Source organism: Archocentrus centrarchus, chromosome 23 (assembly GCF_007364275.1).
Source record: "Archocentrus centrarchus isolate MPI-CPG fArcCen1 chromosome 23, fArcCen1, whole genome shotgun sequence".
NCBI classification, from domain to species: domain Eukaryota; kingdom Metazoa; phylum Chordata; class Actinopteri; order Cichliformes; family Cichlidae; genus Archocentrus; species Archocentrus centrarchus.
This window is the reverse complement of record NC_044368.1, coordinates 18317708-18341807: the sequence shown is the minus strand read 5'-3', so window position 1 is coordinate 18341807 and position 24100 is coordinate 18317708. Positions and strand designations below refer to the sequence as shown.

At 42.6% G+C, this 24100-nt stretch overlaps 2 protein-coding genes across 5 annotated transcripts in view; both read left to right on the top strand.

Moving 5' to 3' along the window:
• The first annotated feature begins 3664 nt into the window (after nucleotides 1–3664).
• LOC115773534 (NXPE family member 3-like) lies at nucleotides 3665–9795 on the top strand. The gene is made up of 7 exons (XM_030720331.1): nucleotides 3665–3781; nucleotides 4303–4467; nucleotides 5595–6041; nucleotides 6985–7277; nucleotides 7614–7684; nucleotides 8727–8933; nucleotides 9018–9795. Exons 2-7 carry the CDS (start codon nucleotides 4363–4365, stop codon nucleotides 9572–9574), a joined length of 1680 nt encoding a protein of 559 aa, XP_030576191.1. The 5' UTR covers nucleotides 3665–3781; nucleotides 4303–4362; the 3' UTR covers nucleotides 9575–9795.
• An 8991-nt stretch (nucleotides 9796–18786) lies between these two features.
• Nucleotides 18787–24100, top strand: part of LOC115773237 (kinesin-like protein KIF21A) — a 43209-nt gene continuing 37895 nt past the window's right edge. For all 4 annotated transcript variants that reach the window (XM_030719810.1, XM_030719808.1, XM_030719807.1 and 1 more), the window contains exon 1: nucleotides 18787–19182. In XM_030719810.1, coding sequence (XP_030575670.1) covers nucleotides 19136–19182 — 47 coding nt within the window. In that variant the 5' untranslated portion in view covers nucleotides 18787–19135. The remainder of the gene's footprint in view (nucleotides 19183–24100) is intronic.

Sequence of the window (24100 nt, the reverse complement as noted above, 5' to 3'; positions counted from 1 at the left end):
AAACAGCCCAGATCTGTCGGATAATAACTTAACCACTGCAGAGATCCTTTATGCTGTTCCACATTCACAAGCAGAGTGTGGCCCGGACTCAGCTGAGCAAGGTCCAGTCTGCTGCTGTGTAATAAAGCAGCGTGTCATCTTTGGTGTGTTTAGCCTTAAATCATCTCAAGTTTTATATGTAACCTTGTCAGCGTGTCTAACAGCAATGAATTAAGTGTCTTTTTGGGTGTGTGTGTGTGTGTGTGAGAGAGAGAGAGAGAAATAATTATAGGAAACACAAACAGCCACTACAACAAAAGGTGTTTATACATTTAAAATTCTTCTCCTCACATACAACGTCTTGAATAATACAGACCTCATAGTACCATATCACCCCAACAGAGCACTTCGCTCTCAGACTGCTGGCTTACTTGTGGTTCCTAGGATACTTAAGAGTAGAATGGGAGGCAGAGCCTTCAGCTTTCAGGCCCCTCTTCTGTGGAACCAGCTCCCAGCTTGGATTCAGGAGACAGGCACCCTGTTTGTTGTGATTTGGTGCTATTTAAATAAAATTGAACTGAATTAATTATACCTGTATTCTGTGCAACCCAGTGATAAACAGTACAAACAAACAATACAAATGATGCATTTATCATGTGGTTTTAGTTTGAATTAGATTGGAAACATATGTGCAATGAAACATCCCTTCTGTTTTTTAACATCTTGCTCTGTCTCCACATTTGGAGGACAAATACTTTGTGATGCAATTAATTGCGATGGCACAAAGGTGGGAGATGGTGGGAAGTGCATGAACAAGTACAGCAAGATCCTGAACCCACGTATCCCAAAGAGCTGGAGCTGGTGGATCCCATGAATGATTCCGGGCCTTGAGCCAGGGGGTCCTGCACGGCCTCCGCCAGTGTGCTCAGAGATCCCTGAGCTGGCAGATCCAGGGAGAGTACAGAGCTTTCCAAGGAGCATTCAAATTTCACAGCTGCATTTTTTTAAAAGCAGCTTAATATTCAGGTGTTCGATATTTTAATATTGTCTTGTTTTGATGTTTACAATACACTCTACAATTAATTTCAACTTGGATAAAAAAACTTTGTAATGTAACAAAGATCTCATGGACCAAAAATGTTGTCCTGTCTGGATCAATAACATCAACTGTCAACTAGATCCACACAGCATGTGTGTGTATTCAAATATTTACAGTTTGTTGCAAAACATGGAAACGTTCTTTGGGGCCTCAGTTAATGGTTCATCTATTTAAGATTATTTCAGTGGACAGAGTTTCTGCCATACCCACTGAGACTCTCGCCTGTTTGTACAGAGAGGATTTTCTAACTGAGGTTTATTGTGTATCATTGATGAGCATGTGGCGCTTAATTCCTTTATGTTTTGTTTTTTTTAAATAAAAAATAAATGAACCACTGATCGCAGTGCAAAGCTGCAGCCAGAGATGAGGACTAATGAAGGTCCAAGATGAAGGTCCAAGTTCAACACGTGGACCCAAACTGGGCCAGAAAAATATGCTCCACAACAAATTAGAGCTACCAACTCCTCTGACTGTGACAGTGAAGGGCTCAGACCTCTCGCCTTTTCTTTGTAGGATGAATATATTGTTTTTCTTAGCACATGTCTGCAGACAAAGTGCCTGGCTCTTTGCACCACAGAACTCACAAATGTGCATTCATTCTTGCAGTGAGAGGCTTATGGACTGACTTCATAGTGTGTAATCCCTCGAGTTGGATCACATCCTGCACCGACGTTCTCGGACACACGAGGATGAGCTGCTCTTGGACTTTGTTTTTTTTCCATACTGCACCAATGGTCACCAACAAAGCCAATTTCCAGCTTTGGATCCTTTCTAAGAATCTGCATGCAGATAGCACTTCTTTATAAGTTAAAAACATCCTCTGCTCAGGTCAGTCAGAGAATAGCAGCAGTGTGGCATCTGGACCTTTTACCAGCAGGGTGTGTGGTGAGCACTAGGTGGCAACACAGTTCATCAGTTCAACACTATTTCAGCCATCAGTCAGTGCCTGGAAGGTGCTTCATATGTGTGGAGACTCCATCAGGCGGAGGTTTCAACACAATTTACAGTGACCAATTAACCTAAGCCCACTAACTGCATGTCTTTGGACTGTGGGAGGAAACCAGAGTACCCGGAGGAAACCCACACAGACATGGGGAGAACATGCAAACTCCACACAGAGAGAAGGGGAGGCCTGGGCCAGGGTGGAATCGAACCCAGGCCTTCCAGATGTTATTCTAACTGTGAGGCAGCAGTGCTAACCACTGCACAGGTAGTCTTCACCTGCAGAGAAAGGTCAAAACTATAGTGTAATATTAAATGCTATTGTATTAGTCAATGATAAAAAATATATCTCACAGGCCAGTCGATACTGATCTGGGGGAAACTGACCTGTAATCAGCTGAAGAAGCCCTGAAGTAAATGCTGTTCTAAAATATTTCAGCAGTGATCCTGGGAAACAGGTCTGACTGAACACAACAACGAGCTAACTGAGACGTGACCACGTTGGACTGTAACTGCAAATATCAACATGATAATCTGCATGATGTAACACTGATATCAGAGTCTGTGCTGCAGAAATGCTGTTTCATACTGACACAGTGCTAATCACACGGGATAAATCTCAGCCTGGCGCTAGGATCAGCTGAGGATCTGATGACATCCCATCAGTATGTGACCTGTGTGATCCCTTAGTTCAGAAACAGCAGCCTCACCGGTAACAGTTCTTTACAGCTTCAGTAGCTAATGCAATATTTTACATTATATGTAATTGATAAAGGCTGTTTAGGACCACATACGTTTCCTAGGCTGCTAACTGACTAGTGAGCTAATGGTAGGTTAGCAACCATCATGCCTATGATTTCCATACAACACAAACGAAGCTCAGCACACACTGACTGAAATGCAGGCTTATGTGATGCTTCTGTTTAACTAACATCAGTGCATATTTATGATAAAATATTGGAATTACTCATGGAAGCATATCTTTATCCTGCTGATTTTTTACTCCCCTTGTTTTTCATTTCTGCCCCCCCTCAAGTGGGATAAATCCTTTTTTTGAAGCATGCTTGTTGCAATCTTCTTGCAAACAATTATAATGCGTGTGAATCTGACTCCAGCTCAGACAGGCAGCTGAAATGATTAAACCAGGAGAGTTAAGATGATCACCACTGAAACATCACAGGTGCAGCAAATATGCATTAAACAGCCTGTATGTGACTTTCAGGTCCTCTTGGGGGTCCTGAGCAGCGTCTGAGTCTGCTAACAGTACCAGGTCCTGCCCCACAAACCTTTCTGGCACCAATCTGATTTTCATTCAGATTTTTTTAATCTTTCAACCTCAGAGTCGAGGAGAAACCTACCAGTGAGCGGAGGGAAGCTTTGCTCCTATAATAATACATAAGTTTGCTTCAAAACAGGATTTGTGTTTGGTAAACTTCTGCTGTCCTAGAAGGGGTGGCTGCTGCAGCACGGGTCAATAAAGCCTCAACACGAACTTTGGACATTTATATTACATTTTGTTTTTGGTTTTCAGAACAATTAAAGCACAAGAAGCCACAACAGCTACTGCCCCAAAGCGCAGAGGACAGTTACTCTCAGATAATAATTAACTTTTTGCTATGTATTTGATTCCTGCTGCATTGTGTCACAGCTGTTTAGCAATAATGACCTGGAAGCCGAGCGAACCCAACCGAAGACAACAAACTTAAATGCAAACGAGCATCAGCTTTATTACTGATCCACAACAAAAGAATCTCCATCGAGGTAAAATGTGGTTCAGATTGTGATTAATTTAGCATTAAGTACATATTTAAAGTACTTATGGACTTTTTAATGAATTTTGCACAATTTTGCACAGTCCTAAATGTTTCCTGCAGAGGATTGTTGTAGTTTTTACTTCTGCTTTACTGTCTGAGCTGTAGATATCTATATCTATGACATATGACCTAACAAAGGGCATTTATTAGGAAGCATTTATGACTACAATCTCTCCCAAACTTTTCTTTTGTCTCCTTTTTTAATGAATCAAAAAGTTGCTCTATTTAAATCTCTCTCCTCATTAACAGCCACTCAACTAAACTCAACTCAAGACTTTTGCACTTTTATCATCACAATAATGACAATGATTAAAAATAAGAATCATGTGAGGAGATCTGATTGAACCCGATGAAAAAACAATGTCAGCCAAACAGAATATGCTGGTTTAACCATACGTTATACTGTAACAGAGATTTGAATTTACAACTGAGTTCTAAATGTATTATTACTTAACTTCCTAAATCCAGTACAAGGTGAACTGGTCACAGTCCAACGCTGCAGCCAGATGTGAGGACTGTTTACCAGTCATGAAGTTCCAAGTTTTTAAAAGGCCTAGCCTTCCAAAGTGGAGTTGGCTGTTACTATTCTTCATCGTCGCTACCCTGATGATATACATCATGAACATCCTGGAGGTGAGGGCTGTGTTTTTGAATTAATTAATTTGTTTGTTTGTTGAAAAAAGATTAAATGAATGTATGTGTGTCTCTCATGTCCTCTGTCAAGTGTTGAGTGTTTTCTTAAATATGTGACTTTTAGCTACTGTTCGTCTGCTGTGGATAGTTTTCAGGCCACTTCTTCTTTTGTCCTCCACTTTTCCTCAAACGTTTTAAAAACAATGCTGAGATATGTCAAGTTTTTGGCTAATAGTGTGGTGACTAATAGCGCTGGTGTAAAAATTTGTTTCTGTGACAGGCTGCTAGTAACAAAGTATCTAAAAATGCTAATTTAAATTCTATGCTTTTGTCTGTAATTACATGCCATGATTGGCAGCCTTCCAGTTAGTTAAACTGCTGCGTGTTAACTGTGCAGATTCCTGCAGTAATTGATTGAAACTAATTAGTGTTTATAACAATAGTTTAGTCAAGTTGTTCATTGTGCTTAGTTTTGTCAGGGGATCAGGTGCAAAATGTTATCTAAGTGATGTCAGCATTTGAACGGGAGCTTGAACCAGTAACCTGCAGGTTACTAGTCGACCTAGAATCTGCTGCCATTAGTTTGAGCCAAATGTGCAAGATAGAGAGGAAACACACAGGATGTTAAAAACGTCCATTTAACGCTTTCAGTCTTTTCCCTTTTTAAACTCTAAGGTGCTCAAACATTAAGGTGAACAGCATATGTACATTTACATACACAATACATTCACATGTGTTGTATATTATTAAAATGTGAATAAAGACATTAAATGTCACTTTGGAAATACACATTTGACAATTTTAATTCAGTCAGTTTATACTGTATGTATCTGTATTTTATTTGGCCTAGTTAAGAAAGAGGAGGTAAATACATTTTTAAGGATTTAAATTTATTTATTTTTTAATAAAGAATAGCTTTGTTATCCATCATGAACTGTGTTCAGTATTTAGCTCTTCTTCAGATTTACTCTGGCAACTAAGAAGCTTCAAAACACACAACTTTTGCTCTGTATGAAAGGTTTCTGTCTCCTGCTGTTCATATTTCATTAAACTGGATAATGGAACAAGCTGATACTTGGGTGTACTGACTTGTATTGCACATTTTCATTCAGTAATTCATTTCCCAGTTTCAGAATAAAGTGAAGACCATCATCGTATTCTCGAGGCCCGTCACTCCATCGACTGACACGCATCACGACTTCTGCAGGTTAAAACCACTGCCCCCCGAGGAGGCTCATGAAGAAGCTCTCCTGCTAAAGTTCATCGCTTGGCCTGAAACTCCACCTGTACCATCTCCTCTTTCCCTGAACACGACCAGTGATCCAGCCCACAGCACCTTCACCATTCTCCCACAGAGGGGAGGGGGCCAGTGGCATGTAGGGGATAAACTGGAGGTTTTGATTAAAATGAACGACTTTCGAGGCCATCCAAAGAAGTCCGGAGGAGACGTTTTATTTGTCCGGCTTCACAGCCCGACTCTTGATGCAGGAGTAGCAGGGAAAGTGGTGGATCATCTCAATGGCTCCTACTCTGCTGTATTCTTTTTACCGTGGGAAGGAAGCGCAGAGGTCGAGGTGATGATAAAACTTATTGTTTTAAATGTGATTGTAGGTATTGCAGGTAAGTCAACTTCCCTTCTCTTTTTTCAGTTCAATTCAATTTTATTTACATATCACCAAATCACAACAGTCGCCTCAGGGTGTTTTATACTATAAGGTAAAGACCCTAATTACAGAGAAAACCCAACAGTCAAAACGACCCCCTATGAGCAGCACTTGGTGACAGCGGGAAGGAAAAACAACCTTTTAACAGGAAGAAACCTGCAGCAGAACCAGACTCAGGGAGGGGCAGTCATCTGCCGCGACTGGTGGGGCTGAGGAAAAAGGGGATTCTCCAAAAGGCCGCCTGAGACTGGCTCCAAAAGTCCTCGTAGACTGTGATGTTTTTTGTTTTTTATTGCTTATGAATGTGGTACTATTTTTTAGTCTTCAGCTTTCAGTTCATACTTGAATTCACTGTTTAGTTTCTTCAGTAGGAAAAAAAAAATCTATTAGCACTAAAGCTGTAAAGTTGTGCCATGTAATGACAGTATGGTGCACCTTGCAAACTCTGCTAACACAGTATGGAAATCACCTCAGTGGCCAAAATGTGGGGCTTTAAAATGGTGGTTAACAGACTGTTTCATCCACAGTCTCCACCAGCTTGGGTCTGGGCTGGATGACAAAATGTGCTTTAATAGCAATATGAAATATGGTATAAATATGGTGTAAAAAACAAACCAAAAAACCAAAACTGAACTATGAACATGGATCATGAATCCTCCCCTTCTCAGTTTGACCATTTCACCCTCCTAATCCTTAAGTGGTCTTTGTCAGTCTACATGAACCAAAGCAATAGCATGTTGACCTTGACAAAATTTCAATTTTTATTTCCACTGTAATGCTGTGTTAAACATTTCAGTTTATATATGTATTTCTGTGAAGCCAGGTTGGAAAACTTTGGTTCTTTGTCCCACAGGTGACACTGGTTCATCCCGGTGAAGCAGTCACGGAGCTGCGCAGGTTGAACAGAGAAGATCCCGACAGGATTTTGTTCAAGAGTGTGTTCCAGTCAGGTTCAGTCACTGAAACCACCACCTGTAACGTATGTTTGCGTCCGACCCAGCAGCCTGTGTGCAACTACACTGACCTCCGTACAGGTGAGCCCTGGTTCTGCTACAAGCCAGAAAATCTGAGTTGTGATGCCAGAATGAACAACTTCAACGGAGGAAATCAACCAATCATCACAACCACAAGGAAGCTTTTTCAGAGGTGAGCTTGCCTGTATGTCCCTGCTGGGAGTTCTTAAAGAATGATGTCTGATACAAATGAAACTAATCAGTTCAATCACACTAGATGATTTTCACTCACTTGGAAAGGTATCTTAAAGAAAACTTCAAGTGTTGCCACAGACATGAGCGAACTCTTTTTCACTTGTATTGTGCTCCCCGCAGTATAAAGAGGGAATCCTCTGACTGTGTGTTCACCACCTTCTCTGTCTGTGGTTTAATGCTTGCTGCCTGCTGTCTGTTAAATGTCTAGTTTCAAAATCATTTAAATTTTCTCACATTTGTGTTAAGAGATTTTATTGTGTGTACTTCACCTCAGCGGTGTCAACCTGAAAGTCTCCATTCCAGCTTCAGGACCTGCCAGTGTCACCATTTTTCCAAAACAGGAAGGTAAAGCCCAATTTCAACTACCAACATCTACATCTATATAATGAACAGTGAAAATGGATGTGAGCATTACACAAACTGAAAAATTGAAATTGTAGAATATTTATTGTTCTAGAGAGTTGATGCCTTAATGGCTAACAGTATAACTATTATTGTGTGCTGACAGTTTATAACATGTGGATAAAATGAACATCTAGCAGAACTTATCCCCCAAAACAAAGAAGTCTGTTATAACAATACGAGGTATGATCAGAAAGTTGTGAGAACCCGATGAGATTTGGCTGATTTCCCTTTGAATGTTGTCTTTTCGTGCACCTTTAGCCTGTTATCAGCTTTACAGTTATACAGTATCAATCAAAAGTGAGTGTGTCCAAACGGTTGACTGGTACTGTATATAGATCACTCCCTGGAAGTCCTGGGGGGTCTATGCCACTGTGTCAACTGGTTGCACTCCCACCTTATCTGCAACCTTTAGGCATATTGAGCCTTCAATTGAAAAATGCTGGGTCATGGCTGGAGACCCAGCTCTCATCACCAGCTATGAACACTAAACTCAGGTTATTTTGAAATAGAACATGTTTTCTCTGCACACACATTTGTGTGCACAGAGAAAATTGCAGAGGGCACAGTGCAAGTGAAGGAACTCCCAGGAAGTGACTGAAAAATGCAGCAGCACTGATGGTGGTGTGTAAATTTACGATAAGATGATCTTCAGCAGATGATGGACCAAATTTAGACCAAATTTAGGGCTGTTGTAGGCTTGTTACCAGCACTTCATACACAGTCACCAGTGTGATACATTTGTACTCATCTGCTGGGCACTCAAAAGAGTCCCGACTATACTTCCGTTTGAGTAAGGTTGCAAAACTACACTGAACAACTGTTTTATGGAATTAAAATCAGAAGTAATATTGAGAAATAGAGCAGTGCATTTGTAAGAGTGGGGATTTGACTTTGGTTTGATTGACACATAAAGCTTAAGAAGAGACTGTTTTGATCTTTCCATGTTAAAAACTCTACTGATGTTTGTTTGACCTCTTCTCAGGTCAGTCAGATGCAAATAGCAGCAGTGTGGACTCTGGACCCTCTGGCTATTATTACCGGGGTGTGTGGCAAGCACTAGGTGGCGCCACAGTTCATCAGTTCAACACTTCCTCAGCCATCACGCAGTGTCTGAAAGGCAAGATGGTTCATATGTATGGAGACTCCACCATGAGGCAGTGGTTTGAGTACCTTAATGCAACAATGCCAGGTAGCTGTTCCACTGATCTTTCTGCCATCAGTTTGATTTGCTTTATATACTTTATTACACACATTATTTCCCCTGTAATTTCAGATTTAAAGGAGTTTGACTTGCACAGTAAGAAACAAGCAGGACCTTTCATGGCCCTGGACTACGCAAACAACATCATGGTGATGTACCGCTGCCACGGTCCTCCTTTCCGGTCCACTGTAGTCCCAGCCATCGAGCTGCATTATGTCGCCAACGAGTTAGACAAAATTGCTGGAGGCAGCAGCACCGTTGTAGTTCTTGCCGTCTGGGCACACTTTGGCACTTTCCCCATTGAGTTCTACATCCGGCGGCTGTTGACCATCCGCAGGGCGGTGGTGCGGCTGCTGGACAGGGCTCCAACCACACTAGTTGTTATTCGGAATGGAAACCCCAAATCTTTAACAAGCTTCATTCACTCATCTACCAACAGTGACTGGTACTCGCTGCAGCAGGTCAAGGTGCTCAGGGCCATGTTCAAAGGGCTGAATGTCCATCTGGTGGATGCCTGGGAGATGGTTTTGGCCCACCACCTGCCCCAAGAACTCCACCCACAACCTCCCATTCTTAAGAACATGATTAATGTTTTCTTGTCATACATATGCCCTGAAAAAGGTAACTAGATGTGTTTGTTTCAGCAGACTGTGTTTAATCACAGTCGCCCTTTTATTTATTAAATGAAGTTTTCCACTTCGTCACTTAACACATCAAAGCTGACCCCTCAACGCACTCTCCGACCTACAGGACTGCTTTGCATACACAGACTGGGACTTATTCGAACACGAGGACCTAGAAACATTCACAGGGACGGTACTGGACTACATTAAGTTCTGTATCGGAAATGTGACTGTTAGCAAAAACATCCGGGTTTTCCCTAACCAGAAACCCTGGATGAACAGCCAGGTCCGTTCACTCCTCAAAACCCGTGATGCTGCCTTCAGGTCAGGCGACAGAGCTCTGTACAGGGCTGCTCGAGCTGACCTGAAAAGAGGAATTAAAAAAGCCAAAACGGACTACAGGAGGAAAATAGAGTCCCATCTGTCCAGCAATAACACACGGGAGGTGTGGCAGGGCATTCAGAACATCACAAACTTCAGAGGCTGTGATGTGACTGCAGGAGACCTGAGTGTGTCACTAGCAGAGGAACTTAACTGTTTCTTTGCTCGCTTTGAGACACCTCAGGACCACCCATCTGCTCCAGTCCTGCCCCCCCCCCACCAGGCTGCACCCCACTCACTGTCCAGGAGCATGAGGTACGGCGCGTGCTCCTGGCAGTGAACCCCAGGAAGGCTACCGGACCAGACGGAGTACCTGGCAAGGTGATCAGAGCGTGTGCCCACCAGCTCACCCTGATTCTCACCAGGATTTTCAACCTCTCCCTGGCCCAAGCAGTCATCCCCCCCTGCCTAAAAACAGCCACAATCATCCCCGTGCCCAAAAGGTCATCTGTCACCAGCCTAAATGATTACCGCCCTGTGGCCCTCACACCGGTAATCATGAAGTGCTTTGAGAGGCTGGTTCTCCAGCACATCAAAGACCATCTGCCCCCACTTTCGACACCCATCAGTTTGCATATCGTGCAAACAGATCCACAGAGGACGCCATCGCTGTAGCTCTCCACTCTGTGTTGAGCCACTTGGAGCAGCAGCAGAGCTACGCTCGCATGCTCTTTGTGGATTACAGCTCAGCGTTCAACACAATCATCCCGGACATTCTCACCACCAAACTGCACACCCTGGGCCTCCCCCCTCTCACATGTTCCTGGATCAAGGACTTCTTAACCAACCGGCCCCAGACTGTGAGACTTGGCCCCCATCTCTCCTCCACCCGCACACTGAGCACTGGCTCCCCACAGGGCTGTGTGCTGAGCCCCCTCCTGTACTGCCTCTACACCCATGACTGCAGTCCGGCCCACAATAACAACCTCATCGTCAAATTTGCTGACGACACCACAGTGGTCGGACTCATCTCAAAGGGAGATGAGGCAGCTTACAGAGAGGAGGTCCTGAAGTTGACAGCCTGGTGTTCAGAGAACAACCTGGTACTGAACACCATGAAAACCAAAGAGATCATCGTCGACTTCAGGAAGCACAGGACTGACCCAGCTCCCCTCTACATCAACGGCGAGTGTGTGGAGAGGGTCCACACCTTCAGGTTTCTTGGTGTCCTCATCTCTGCTGATCTCTCTTGGTCAGATAACATCACAGCTGTTATCAAGAAGGCTCAGCAGCGACTTCACTTCCTGAGGGTCCTCAGGAAGAACAACTTGAACTCAAACCTGCTGCTGACCTTCTACCGCTCATCCATTGAGAGCCTGCTGACGTACTGTATGACAGTATGGTACGGCAGCTGCACTGAAGCAGACAGGGTCAGGCTTCAGAGGGTAGTCAAGACAGCACAAAGAATCGTTGGCTGCCCTCTCCCCTCCCTGATGGACATCTACACCTCCCGCTGCATCAGCAGAGCCAGGAACATCATCAAGGACAGCTCACACCCTGGCTTTGACCTGTTTGACCTGCTGCCCTCTGGCAGGCGCTACAGGTGCATCAAAGCCAGAACAAACAGACTCAAGAACAGTTTCTTCACCAGAGCAATCACCACCCTGAACTCACACACTCACCCACTGTAACTGTGCAACACCCACATCTCTGTGCAATATTATATCATTCATACTGAACAATATCTAACATTCCTATATTGTGTAATATCCAGTATTCATTCACTAGTGCAATATTCATTCACCAAGTGCAATATTCATCATCTTCATTATTATATGTATACACGCATTTACTTTCTTACAATGTACAGATGCACCAATGTAGGTATGTATGTATATATTTTTATACATTCTATTTTTTGTATATTTTACACATTGTTTATTTTCTGTATATCTCTTGATCATATTGATTATACTAGATTATAATATTTTTGTAATATTTTTATTTTCATTTAGAGAGTTTGATTTTCTGTTACATGGCACTGAACAGGAGTGGCCCTCCAATCTCATTGTACATCCTGTATAATGACAATAAAGGCATTCTATTCTATTCTATTCTATTCTATTCTATTCTATTCTATTCTATTCTATTCTGTGCTTTAAACATGTTCAGTATAAACACAGGGGCATGAAGGGGCACAAGCAGGTAAATGTGAAATGACTTGCTGTGTTCATACGAGCCTGTAATTTTCAGTCTGTTTCACTAATTTTATGAGTCTGATTGAGCGCATTTCTGAGCTCTGATATTCCAATTTGATCCTATATTGTAGAGATAATATAAAATTGGGAAAGTCTCAATCAGTTTGGACAAAGAAGTGTTATCCCCAGGTTATTGAATAATTTACAAATAATTCTTTTGTTCATATTATTGGCTAATAGATCCAAAATTTCCAACTGGGCATTGTGTGTCCACCTTGTCAGAACTGGAGCACACTGGCACAACATGCACGAGCATCTCTGTCACTGTCTGTGTGCTTTAGATGATGCAGCCACACGAAAAAGAAAATACTCCCTCTTTCATTTCTAAAAAAAAAAATAATCTGGCACTTAGCAGATCCTACAATTGATGAATCTCAAATATTTTTACTAAATAAAGTAAGTACACCCGTGCTGCTCCATAGGAATTAAACAATGTAGCAGCCAGCTGCTGCTAATCAAATGCACTTGATTAACTGATGACGTTCTGCAGTTTTCTGGTCTGGAATATTCAGGTGTGTGTTAACACAGTGTCCTCTGCACTGTGTTAACACACACCTGAATATTCAGGTGTGTGTTAACACAGTGCAGAGGACACGGTTTCTTTTTAATTCACATTACAGGCTCACAGACAACAGGAAGTTCTCCACAGTTATGGTCCACATGGCTAGTTCAGGATGTTGTAGCAGTCCTGCACCACCTGAGGGCGCAGCAGGACAGGAGTTTATTAGAAAGAGTCAAAAGAGAAATTTATTATGGACTTCCATGTGAACATAATTTTTCAGTTATCTGGATTAGTCCTGCTACACCACTGCTTCTATAAAGCATTTACATGTATGTGAGCTGCGCTGTAACACATCATGCAAACATTTTGTTCTCGGTGCCGTATGTCACTCATTCTCAGAATATTCTTGGCTCAAATATAGAGACTGAAAGCATAAATAATGGGTAACTTGCACCATGTTACTGAAAACATGATGGTGATGTTATTAACATGAGAAAGTCATTTTTTCTGACACCTTTAAATCATGTGTAGTTACATGCTCAAACTCCAGCAAGAGCTGGTTAAACATGATGTCAACCAGCACCATTAAAATGAGACCTCAGAGGATTTGATTGTTTGTTTGTTTTTTATTTAAAATTAGTTTATGAATACAGCAGTGATCAGAGTCCAGAGAAACCCAGACTGAAAAAAAAACTATAAAACACACGAGGTTGATCTCTGAGACTCACAATCTACACACATGCTCATGAGAAGCAGTGCTGTCAGCCTGTTCACCTTCCAGAGCTTTAAAGGTGCCCCCACTGACTGTAATTCACGACCTCTGAACTCACTGTTTTGTCTGTTCCATGATAGTCCACCCTCACTCGGTAATCAATCAATTCCAAATGTTAGAAATCAATATTCAAAGCTGATTCATTCTTGATTCTGTTCTTCATGAACTGGTTTCTTACAGTGACCACAGCATCATTTATAAAATTACACTCCACACACTGAGACCTCAAACCAGGAGCTAAGCTGCTTCTCTGATGGCCGTACCAAGACGAGTGGCTGAAAAAGGAAGTGAGCTGCTTGCAGACTGATCTGATCCACTGAAGGACTTTATGACAGTGGTCACAGACATGTACTCACTAACAGCCTCTTTGTGCTAGTTTCATTTCTCTTTGGTTGCTTCAAACTTTGGTCCAGTCCAGGAAGCTCTGAACACCTGCAGGCTGTTAACGAATATATTTTTTAAATATATATTTAGCACAATTAGAGACCAGCAAAAGCTTTAATGATGCTGCTTCAACATTTTACGAAAAGCCACCCCCGAATAAAATAAAATAAAAATTCTGTATCACTCATCAAATATATAGGAAAATACAAGAAGTATATACAACAACTGGAAAAGCCAACTTACATCACAATGGACGGCTGCAGCAGCTGCCTGGAGGTTGTCAATCAAACAACAGCGACAGGAAAGAAACTTTAAATGGAACCCACGCGGTGCGCCTCTTCCTCCATAGACAGATAAAGACCAACACTGAAAGACAAACAGTAGCAGATTTAAATCAAGCAGAAAACTAAAGTGGAGTAGGACAAGTTTTCAGTATGCTGTGTTCACCTGCAGCAGTGAGGGAGCAATTAAGGACAGTTAACCACGTACTGGCAACACTTAAACACCTGTGCATGTAAGAAAAGAAATCATTTAAAGAGGGTTCTCTCTCAGGAGCCTGATTCTCTGACAGGACTCTAAGTCCAAACCAGCTGTATTATAGAGTTAGAGGTGACTCTGCACGGTGTTTCTAGCACTGTGCTTGTAAACAGGAACACTGAATCTAATGACAAAGGTTTTTCATTAGTCTTAAAATAAAAAGCTGATGTATCAAATTCACTTACCAGCAATAACACAGGGTATCAGCAGGAAAAGCAGCATTAGGCGTGATGAAGACTGATGCTCACTGAGTCTTACTGTCCTGTCACCGTACTTTATCTAGAAAGCATAAAGGAGTTCCTCAGAGGGAGCGTCTCACTATGGGTCTGATATTTTCCAAATATTCACTCAGTGAACATCACAATTTGAAAGGGTTGCATATAATATAATATAAGGACACTTGTTTGCACTCAGTGATATGCTGCACTTGACCCAATATTGTTCAACAAACAATGACAGTTAATTTTAGACTGTATTCTGCATCTCTTGGCATTGGTTTAAAGGCACCACATACTGATTTGAAAAGATCTTAAATTGCACCGTGCATGAAGCTCACTGATTAAAAAATATTTCAAGTCTTTGGAAGCAATCCTTTAAAATCATACACAAAAATATCATTTTGTGCCTAAATCATCATCACAGTACTGCACTGAGGACTTCGTAGATTGTAATGTTCTGTTATCACAATAAATTTGTATTTTTGTATTTTCATAAATAGCGTCTGCCTGTCTTTAATCTCACAGGTGAAGGAGTCGGTGCTGTTACCGCTTTCTTTGGCTTCCATCATGCAGCTGTATTCCTTTTTGTCCTGAACGCCCCACACTGTTAACTCTCCTGTTGTCATCTCCAGTTTGTCTGCCTTTTTCTGAGAGGCCAACACAAAGATGAACTGATGTCACGCGCTTGTTTGAGTGTGATTTAAAAATGACATTACCTGCACGGTGATGCGGACGTTCCCTCCTGCTGCTGTGGCAGTGAAGCCGGTGAACTCAGGGTCTGGATAGTAGGAGATGTTTGTGGGGCAGGCCAAGGTTTGATTGGCTACTTTCAGAAACACGGCGCTGCTGGAAATCCTCTGAGCTGCAGGTGTGTCATAGGTGAGAGTCTGCAAGGAATTTAATAATCATATAAAACATAGAATCTCTGTATGGCAGGCATGACATGGTCATGATGGTGACATCATCAGTCACCTTTTTATTTTAAACATTTGACATGTTGTCTTTGTGCTACTTTGAATCAAGTACAGCATTTAAATCTTCTAATTACAGCTTTTTTGTAATAGGTTTGTATTTAACATAATCCGATATAATACAAGAAAAAAATTAAAATATTCTTATTGTTTTATTTCATTCTATTTTTAGACAGTACGTAGCTGCAGCCCAAAGTGTCTGATGGAGTGACACAACAAACTTGGCTCGGAAAGGACGAAGCACGCATGGGTCACAGTGGGATTCTTCCAGAGTTTGCATGTGAAAATAAGCACCAAACCACCGTGCTGCATTATTTCTTAGTGGAAGAGGAAAATGCAAAAGGAAAGAAGACATCCTGCACAAGGCTTAGCTTTGAGCAGATAAAATATACTGCATGGTGTATTCCTCCTCCTTGTTTATAATCCTGCTGTATTGTTAAAATGCCTCTGATTGGTTAACATTCCACCATATCGGTGTTAGTCTCAGAGAATGAGAATCAAGTATGTCATCAGTAAGTGCACTGCTGTATTTCAGACTACACACCAACTTGTTGGAATCCTTACTTATATACCTTCTGATTCTAAGTGTATAAGTAAGCAGACATTATCTTATGTGTAATGAAACTTATAATGTATATTATTGCATTTGCATGTCAGGATTTTGCAATTTGCCTGAGCCCAACTGCATCCCTACCATGCTTACATGCCAGCTCTTTGCTCTGTCAGCACTGAACCCTCCCCTCTTGGCTTTTAGTGAGCAGTCAAAGAAAAGGACTTCAGAGCATTGAAATCCAGCGCTGCTCTGCTCAGGGTGAGGGCTGCCAGGTTACTGTAGGACAAACTTTTGTCCTCTCCAAAAATGTGACTGGAAAGCAATGGATTTTAAAATTTTGAGCCACTTCCTACCTTTAATATCTAATGGTACTCTCTGGGATGTTCTCTTTTAATAAAATCTAGTGTTTTCTTCTGGTACGCGAGCGAGCGTCACGGGCATCACCGCAGCCTTGCAAAAATGGCATTTCTGACCCCAAACACGATCTCTTTGCTCGGTGGACTCTGTTGACTGGAGGGCACGCGATCCGCTGAATGACACAAGAGTCTGCCAAGTGGGACTGGAACAATGAGGTTGGCTCGAAGAAGTGGCTGATATATTCACAGGCATGGCAAGAGCTTTGGAAATGAAGACAACAAAAACCCAAATTTCTTGAACGGATAGGAGAAGAAATGATGAGGTGCTGTCTTCTCCTTTTATCAAATTTGTGCATTTTTTGGACATCATTCTGATATGAGTTGCAGTGTTTCATTATCCTCTAGTCATCCTGCAACACTGAACCTAACTGAGGCTAAAACCTACTCTTTTACTGTTGACCATTCAAATTCACAGCTTGAGTGGAGTTATCCATATGAAAGGGGCAGGAGAGTGAAAAATAGTATCTGCTGGACATGTAAAATCCACCTGCTGGCAAAGACGTTCTGGCAACAGGGAAGGGGTGGTCACAGCTTGTTTCTGCTGTCCCCATGTGGCCAAAAACGTTAGTGCAGGTGCAGTATTCACCATTATGTTGGTCCTGGTTTACCTGTGAACATTTTCTCTATGCTGAATGTTTGGCTTGCGAATGGGACCTCATCATTTCTTTCAACCCTCCAGAAACAAAAGGCCTTTGCAGTGGATTTACTACACTGCATAACTTTGACACTGAAACGTTCTCACCCCATCTTTCAAGAGATTGAATGTAAATGAGAGATTATGTATGATGAAGCAAGTTCTAAGACACTGGATCATACGAGTTCTTCTTTCTTAATAACCGGTTGTTTTATAATTGTGTTAATAGTGCATGCTATTTCATTTTATTAGAGCCACAATGTGGTGTTACATTTCAGATCTGCTGTAGAGTGTGGTGCGTGAACTGGAGTTATTGGAAAGGCCATTTTCATATTATTCCATGGCTACAGGGCAGCCAAATTAATATTTTCAACAGTGTCACAAATGGAAAGATGATTATGTGTACGTTTTAGAGTGATATTGTAGTTTTTGGAGATAATATCAGGCTGCCATGTACCACAGACCAGCATGCATGGATTCTTCCTTAAAGCCAGGGATTACTACACTTTGGAGTTATTACATAATTGCTTTAAAGTCATAATTACTTTAAAGAGAGCTCTCCCACACCGGTAGTTCTTTTGTACTTTCAGTAACAGTATCCCAGACCTTCTTTGTTGGGATCTCATATGATGTATGTGTAGGAATCTGTGTTCTTTAAACCTGAACAGCAAGAGAGCTGGAGCAACATAAAGGTCATCAAATCAAAATTCATATACTAAAGGTTGAAAGATGAAGATGTATTTTCTTGTAAATAAAACAATACATAATATCAGTCAGTATATACATATTGCTAAACTAGCAGCATCCCCAAAGCTTCAGTATCAGTCAGGCTCCAGTAGAGGGTGCAGTAAGTGTCTGATTACAAATAGGAGCATCCCACAGCTGAAGCTGACATACAAATCAAGCTGTTCCAGCACTGTGGGATATTTAAGCTTGCAGTGTTTGAGTCATATCAGCACCCACATTCAGAGACAGCTGGTCTTTTGGGAACCACAACGAAGTGTTGCATTCTAGACAGTTTCTAGCATCAGGCAAAATAACTTTTATGTTCAAATGTGCAATATAAATATGAAATAATGAACTGTGCTATATTTCCATGCTGCACAGGTACACAGTGAATGTGGCTGTAGGTGGACACTACTGTCACAAGTGAAAATAATAAAAAGGCAAACTTATTATGGACGTTGCCAAACATTACTGTGTAGTTACAAGGTGTTAATATGAATACACCACTAGATGGCAGCACGGCCAAGTTAAATCATCTGTCCTGTAATGTTATCTGATCATTACACACAGACTGAAGGCAGCTAGGTTTATACTCAGTGGAAGTTTAAATTTAAAATGTTATTATTTTTATGGCTTTAAATACTGCAGCCCATGGTTACTCTGCCTATTATATTCTGGAGCCTTCATCAGCAGATAAAGCCAGTTTCACTGAGCTGCTCTGAGAGTCTACTGAATTGCATTATTATTATTATTATTATTATTATTATTATTATTATTATTATTATTATTATTATTATTATTATTATTACTTGTATGGCTGTGTGAGGCTGCTCCCTGGCTGGATTGGTACAGCGCGGGAGGAGGAGTTTGGTTACGTCTTGGGGAATCACACGCCAGGCGGATCCTGGATCTTCCACACGCACCGGCGCACTCCACCCGGGCCGGAGGCTGCGACGATGCCTCTAACCACTGACCACGGCTGGAACCTTGGGCACATTTCCTTCACCGTGGAATAGAAATCTATTCCTCTTTAGCTAATTTAGCCTCTCACCGTTTAAAATGTGTTTTATTTCCAAGCTGGCGACGAGGTGAGGTGAAAGCGACGGCGCTGGAAGCCCAAGATAGAAGCGCTTTAGTGAGAGGAGTACGGAGGGGAGGGAGGCAGGGAAGGAGACCGCGGCGCTGTGTTGTCTTCTAAGAGGATAAAGAGGGGGGGTAAAAGGGAAATCGAGCTATATTTAAGCGGGCTGTTTCGGGCCAGCCTCTGGTGCCACCATGAGCAGCAGCGGGCCGGATGAGAGCTCGGTGCGAGTCGCCCTGAGGTAAGGATGCAGCTGTAGACGGACCCTTGCCTCTGCTAAGATGCTCTTGTGTTACACCTGCTAGGACCATGCACATGTTATTCCTGCTTTTAATCCAATTTCACCATCCGCCTCGGAAACACGCACGGGAATCTGTTTGAGTGCGCCCACTTTTATTCCTCCCAAAATCCTTCCAAAACAACTCCACTCATTTGCCCAAATGTGCTTTTATTTTGAAGCTGTTTAAAGTCCTACTCCCCTGATTGTACTGAATGATGTACAAAGCAAATTTAGCCCTCGATTACATGAGCTGCTTTTGTTAATACCTGCATGCTTTGTAATGGATTTATGAATGAAGATCTAGGTGCTGGGGGATTAGGCCTGCTACTCTTCCCTTGAAGACTGTGCACCTGTAGTCAGGATAGGACACATGCAGTCACTTCTCATAATGTAGGTGCATTTGATCCCCTTTGCCTTTCTTTTGTTTGTTTGTGTGTGTGTGTGTGTGTGTGTGTGTGTGTGTGTGTGTGTGTGTGTGTGTGTGTGTGTGTGTGTGTGTGTGCGCGCATTTGCTGTATCATGCTGGCCTGACCCTTGTCCCTGAGGCCAGTGCAATGCTGTCACTTACACAGATAGCCACCGTCTGGTCACTGCTGGTATCAGCACCATTTCAAACAATACAACAAATCAATAAAGAAATCAATAGAATGGTGGAAGCCGTGCGTGCGTGCGTGTGTTTGAAGTGAAAACCTGAAATGTCATGTGATCCCACTGGAGGAAGGAGGACAAAAGCTCTTCCCTCTCTCACGTTTCTTCTCGTCTCTCTTGTTGTTGTGCATTCAGACTTTGACCCAGAACTCTTGTTTACTGAGCCAGCTCAGTTTACAAGCCTGTCTCTCTCCTTCATGGATAATAAATAATCCGTCAGTACACCCTCCATCACGTGCTCCGCTACTCTCTCATTAATAAGATTCAATTCATATCAGAAGATTACATTTGTCTGGCTTCCTGTCCTGGTTTAGTATGAACACAAAACAGCATGAACCACATATACAAGCAGTCTGACATGTAACAAATAAAGATCAGCATCTTTTTTGTCTTACTTGCTTTTGTATCTTGTTAGAAAGGTCAGGTGCAGTAATTATTTATAGCCTTTGTCTTGCCCTTTTGAAGGTCAGATAGAAAAGCCTTTTCACTGGTTTACGCTTTCATCCATGAGTTCATTCATAACTTTCTTTCTTTCTTTCTTTGTTCTCTTTGAGGTAAGTCACCCGACTCTCACTAGGAATGTTTTGGGCACACATATATGTCTCTTTTCACATATTTGGTTGGATACATTCAGGGAAATGTCTGACGCAGCTTTGGTTGAGCATTTAGTTAATGTGATATTTCAAAACTAGACTAATTCGCATGCAGGGGGAGAAATATCTTTGGTATTGTGAAACTGCATTGTAAGTGTAATAAGAGCCTCAGTTTTCTTACCTTTGAGGTCAGCTGCAGTACCTGAAAATGCTTTGGCTCCAGTCCACACACACACACACACACACACACACACACACACACACACACACACACGCGCACAGGGCACCTCCTTCTGCCTCAAATACAGATTCAGAATGTGTTTTATTTGAATGAATTTGTGGAGACCTTTCAGATTTCTTAAAGCCAGAAAAGCCTAGGTTAAACTCACAGTAATGGTGGCTTGCTTACATTTAAGTATGCGGTAAATCACGCTTGTCCTTTTGCTGTGAATGGCTCTCGTGGACAGGAACTATTGGAAAACGATGTCTTCAGCCTTTTTGAGAAACAGGTCCAATCCAACATTGAATTCAAAGGTTTTATTTATGGCCTAATATTTTTACTTAAACCAGAAGTCTGATGACTGTGTGCAATAGGAAAGTGGCCAACCTTTCATGAAATACAACCCAACACTGCAGTTTTTCTTAGCTCTGTGGAGCATTTAAGCATCTTTCAGCTCATTGTTTTTATTTACTGTGTTCTTACTGCTTTTTTTGGCACTGCTGCCAAGCAGCTAGCTACTTAACACAAAGTACCACTTAACTGCTAACTTGTGTGTCACCAAACAGCCAACAGACAAGCAGCTAGCTAGTTAATATGTTGGAACCATTCAGCAAATTTATACTCGGCTCTTGTTGGACGGTCCTCTTTGTTTACCAGTGCAACACCAAACAGCCAGATAGGATTTTTGTGGACACCAAAACAGAACTGAAAGGGCAATGAATGTTGAACGTATTTTCATCAAGAACACAGATACATGGCTTTAAATGAGTGCTGATGTTGCTCTGTAAATAGTAATTTGTGCGCTAACATGCTAACACAAAACATCCTTGTTAGATTAAGCTATTTTCCATTACTGAAAAAAACAACATTTTTTTGCTGTCCTTAAGTCAAATTTTCATGTCATTATCTCAAAATTTCAAGTTTGGTACCTCAAAATTTTAACGTAATCAAACTTCTGAGAAAATAACTTGAAATTGCGAGTTAAGTAGAAATTTTGAGAACTCAATATTTTGACTGGCAGAAAAAGGTTTTGTTTTTTGCTTTTTTTCCCAGTGGCAGAAACAAGCTTCCATATGTATAAAACATGTATAAAGTTTTAATTTTTTCAAGGAACAAAATGATTATTGAATGCCTCAGATATAACTTGTTTGGTTCGATGTAAATGCAGTTGAACTGAGCTGTTAATAGGGGAGGCATGAGGGGATTTACTGCACTCCAATAGTAATGTTTGACATAACTCTCACCAAGTCCCTCAAACTCAGGCTTTTTTGCTCAGCTTTTTTTTTATGTTGTGTTATGGCTGCCTCACACCTAGCTGTAAAAACAACATGAAGATTAGACAGAAGAAACAAAAATTCAAAAAAGCTTTGAATTTACTGTGATAACAAATATGACTTTATCATAAAGTCAGCATACTTTTCTTAAGTTGTCACAGCTTTTTTTTTTTTTTTTTTTTTTTTTTTTTTTTTTTTAGCCTGTCATGTCTGGTAGATCTTGCAAGCAGAACTGTGATCTGAATGCGTTGTTGTGCCAAACATATTTGCTATTTCAAGATGAGCTCTATAGGTTCTCAATAGGCTCTTCTTGTTGTTGTTTTAACCCTTTATTTTATTTATCTGAGTTATTTTTCCACATACTATGTAACAGCCAGAGCTGACAGGCTGAAGAAGAGGAAAATAAAGAGAAGAAAAAGGGAGAGAGAAAGGGAGCAAAAAAAAAAAAAGGGGAAAGAGCACAAGTCTATTAATCAGATACTTCATCACTTTAACATATAAAAAAATACTATCAATACTTGCAAAAATAAATTTGTGTGTGAAAAACAAAACTAACAAAGCATGTTACGCACACCAACAATTTTGTTGAGTTGTGATTGAGTGGGCGTTTGTGTCTGTGTCATGTTTGTGTCTGTGTCATGGAACGTACTTACCAATGAGGGCAAAGCGCTGCAGCTCCACCCATCAGAAGCCAGAGGCAGGTACGGAAAGCCCCCAGAACCCCAGGCCACCAGCAGCCCACCAAGGGCCAGGAAGACCCCCGGCCACTCAGTCCAAAGACAACCGCACACCTACCCCAGCAGACGGGAGAGGGTGGTCTCAGACGGAGCCCCCCCAGTCGAGGAGCGAGGGCTCCAGGGAACCCAAGGCGATGAGAAGCCAGCCCCCCCCCCGCGGCCAGCCCCCTGCACTGGCCGGCGGCAGGGCTCCCGGGCCCACGGCACCCAAGGACCGCCCGACCCTCCACAGAGCCCCCCCCCACGCCGAAGAAGCCAACGCAGCCCCGCACCGCACCCCCAAGGGGGGCAGGCCAGTACCCACGCCAGAACACCCAGCCCCACCCAGGAACCCCGAGGCACCCCCATCCCAGGGGGGTAGGGGGGGGGAGGCAACCAGCAAGGAGCGGCCAGGAGGCAAGGCACAAGGCCCAGACCCAGGTCCAGCCATACATACAAACACACCCAGACACCCGTGTACACATTTATACACAGATACTCATACATGCCCATACATACTTACCCACACACAGATATGCCATACATACACATTCACTCACCCACCCATACTCACGGAGACGGTGACAAATACACAAAGACACACATTCATCCATAGCTACCCACCCTCTGAAGGCGGGGCAAGTGGAAACCACCCCAGGGCCAACAGCGACCCCAGGACGCCACCAGCCCGGTCCCCAAGGAACCACCCGACCCCTACCCCGGGCGAGACGCAAGAAATCGGGGTGTAAGATGACCCATCCACCCCTCCTCCTCCCCAACTTGTAGGTCTATGTGTTAATGTTTGTGAGTGAATGAGGTGTATAGGGTGCAGTTAAAATTGAGGGGACAGTTATGCCACAAGCGCCAACTGTTGGTCGTCAGCGCTTGCCCACACTGCCCCCCCAAAACCCTCCATGTCTAAAGTGCAAATAAAATTTGGAGACAGACAGTGACGAGGATCCGAGTGGGGCCACCTCAGCGGCCCATCTCATCAACCTCTGAGTAACATGCCTGCCCCAAAGGTCCTATGTGTATCAGGGTGTAAGTGTGTATGTGTTGTGAGTTATAATGACTAAAGTGCAATTAAAACGGAGAGGCAAGTGGTGGTGCAGCTCTCCACGTGGCCTCTCCATCCTACATCTGTGAGTGATGTGTATTCTGTGTGTGTGTGTGTGTGTGTGTGTTTGTGTATGGGGAGGGGGAGGGGGGGGGGGGCATATGACCAGGAAAAATCCTGGAAGAAGAGAGCCAGCTAGCCGCTGGCTCAATAGGCACCCCGACCTCCCACACCCCAGCACAGGGCAGGGGGAGGTGAGCCCGGGGCCGCGGTGACAGCATCCCGGAGCACTGCAGCACCCGAGGTTGGCGCCCTCGCCCCCACCGCAGAGGGCGGCCCGCTCCTCCTAGATGCCCATTCACTCAACAATA

Bases quoted from the DNA above. Each gene is read 5' to 3' on its own strand.
- LOC115773534 (XM_030720331.1), top strand. From the start codon at position 4,363: ATGAAGTTCCAAGTTTTTAAAAGGCCTAGCCTTCCAAAGTGGAGTTGG. The intron at 4,468-5,594 runs GTGAGGGCTGTG...TTCATTTCCCAG, and splicing joins ACATCATGAACATCCTGGAG to TTTCAGAATAAAGTGAAGAC. The intron at 7,278-7,613 runs GTGAGCTTGCCT...ACTTCACCTCAG, and splicing joins ACAAGGAAGCTTTTTCAGAG to CGGTGTCAACCTGAAAGTCT.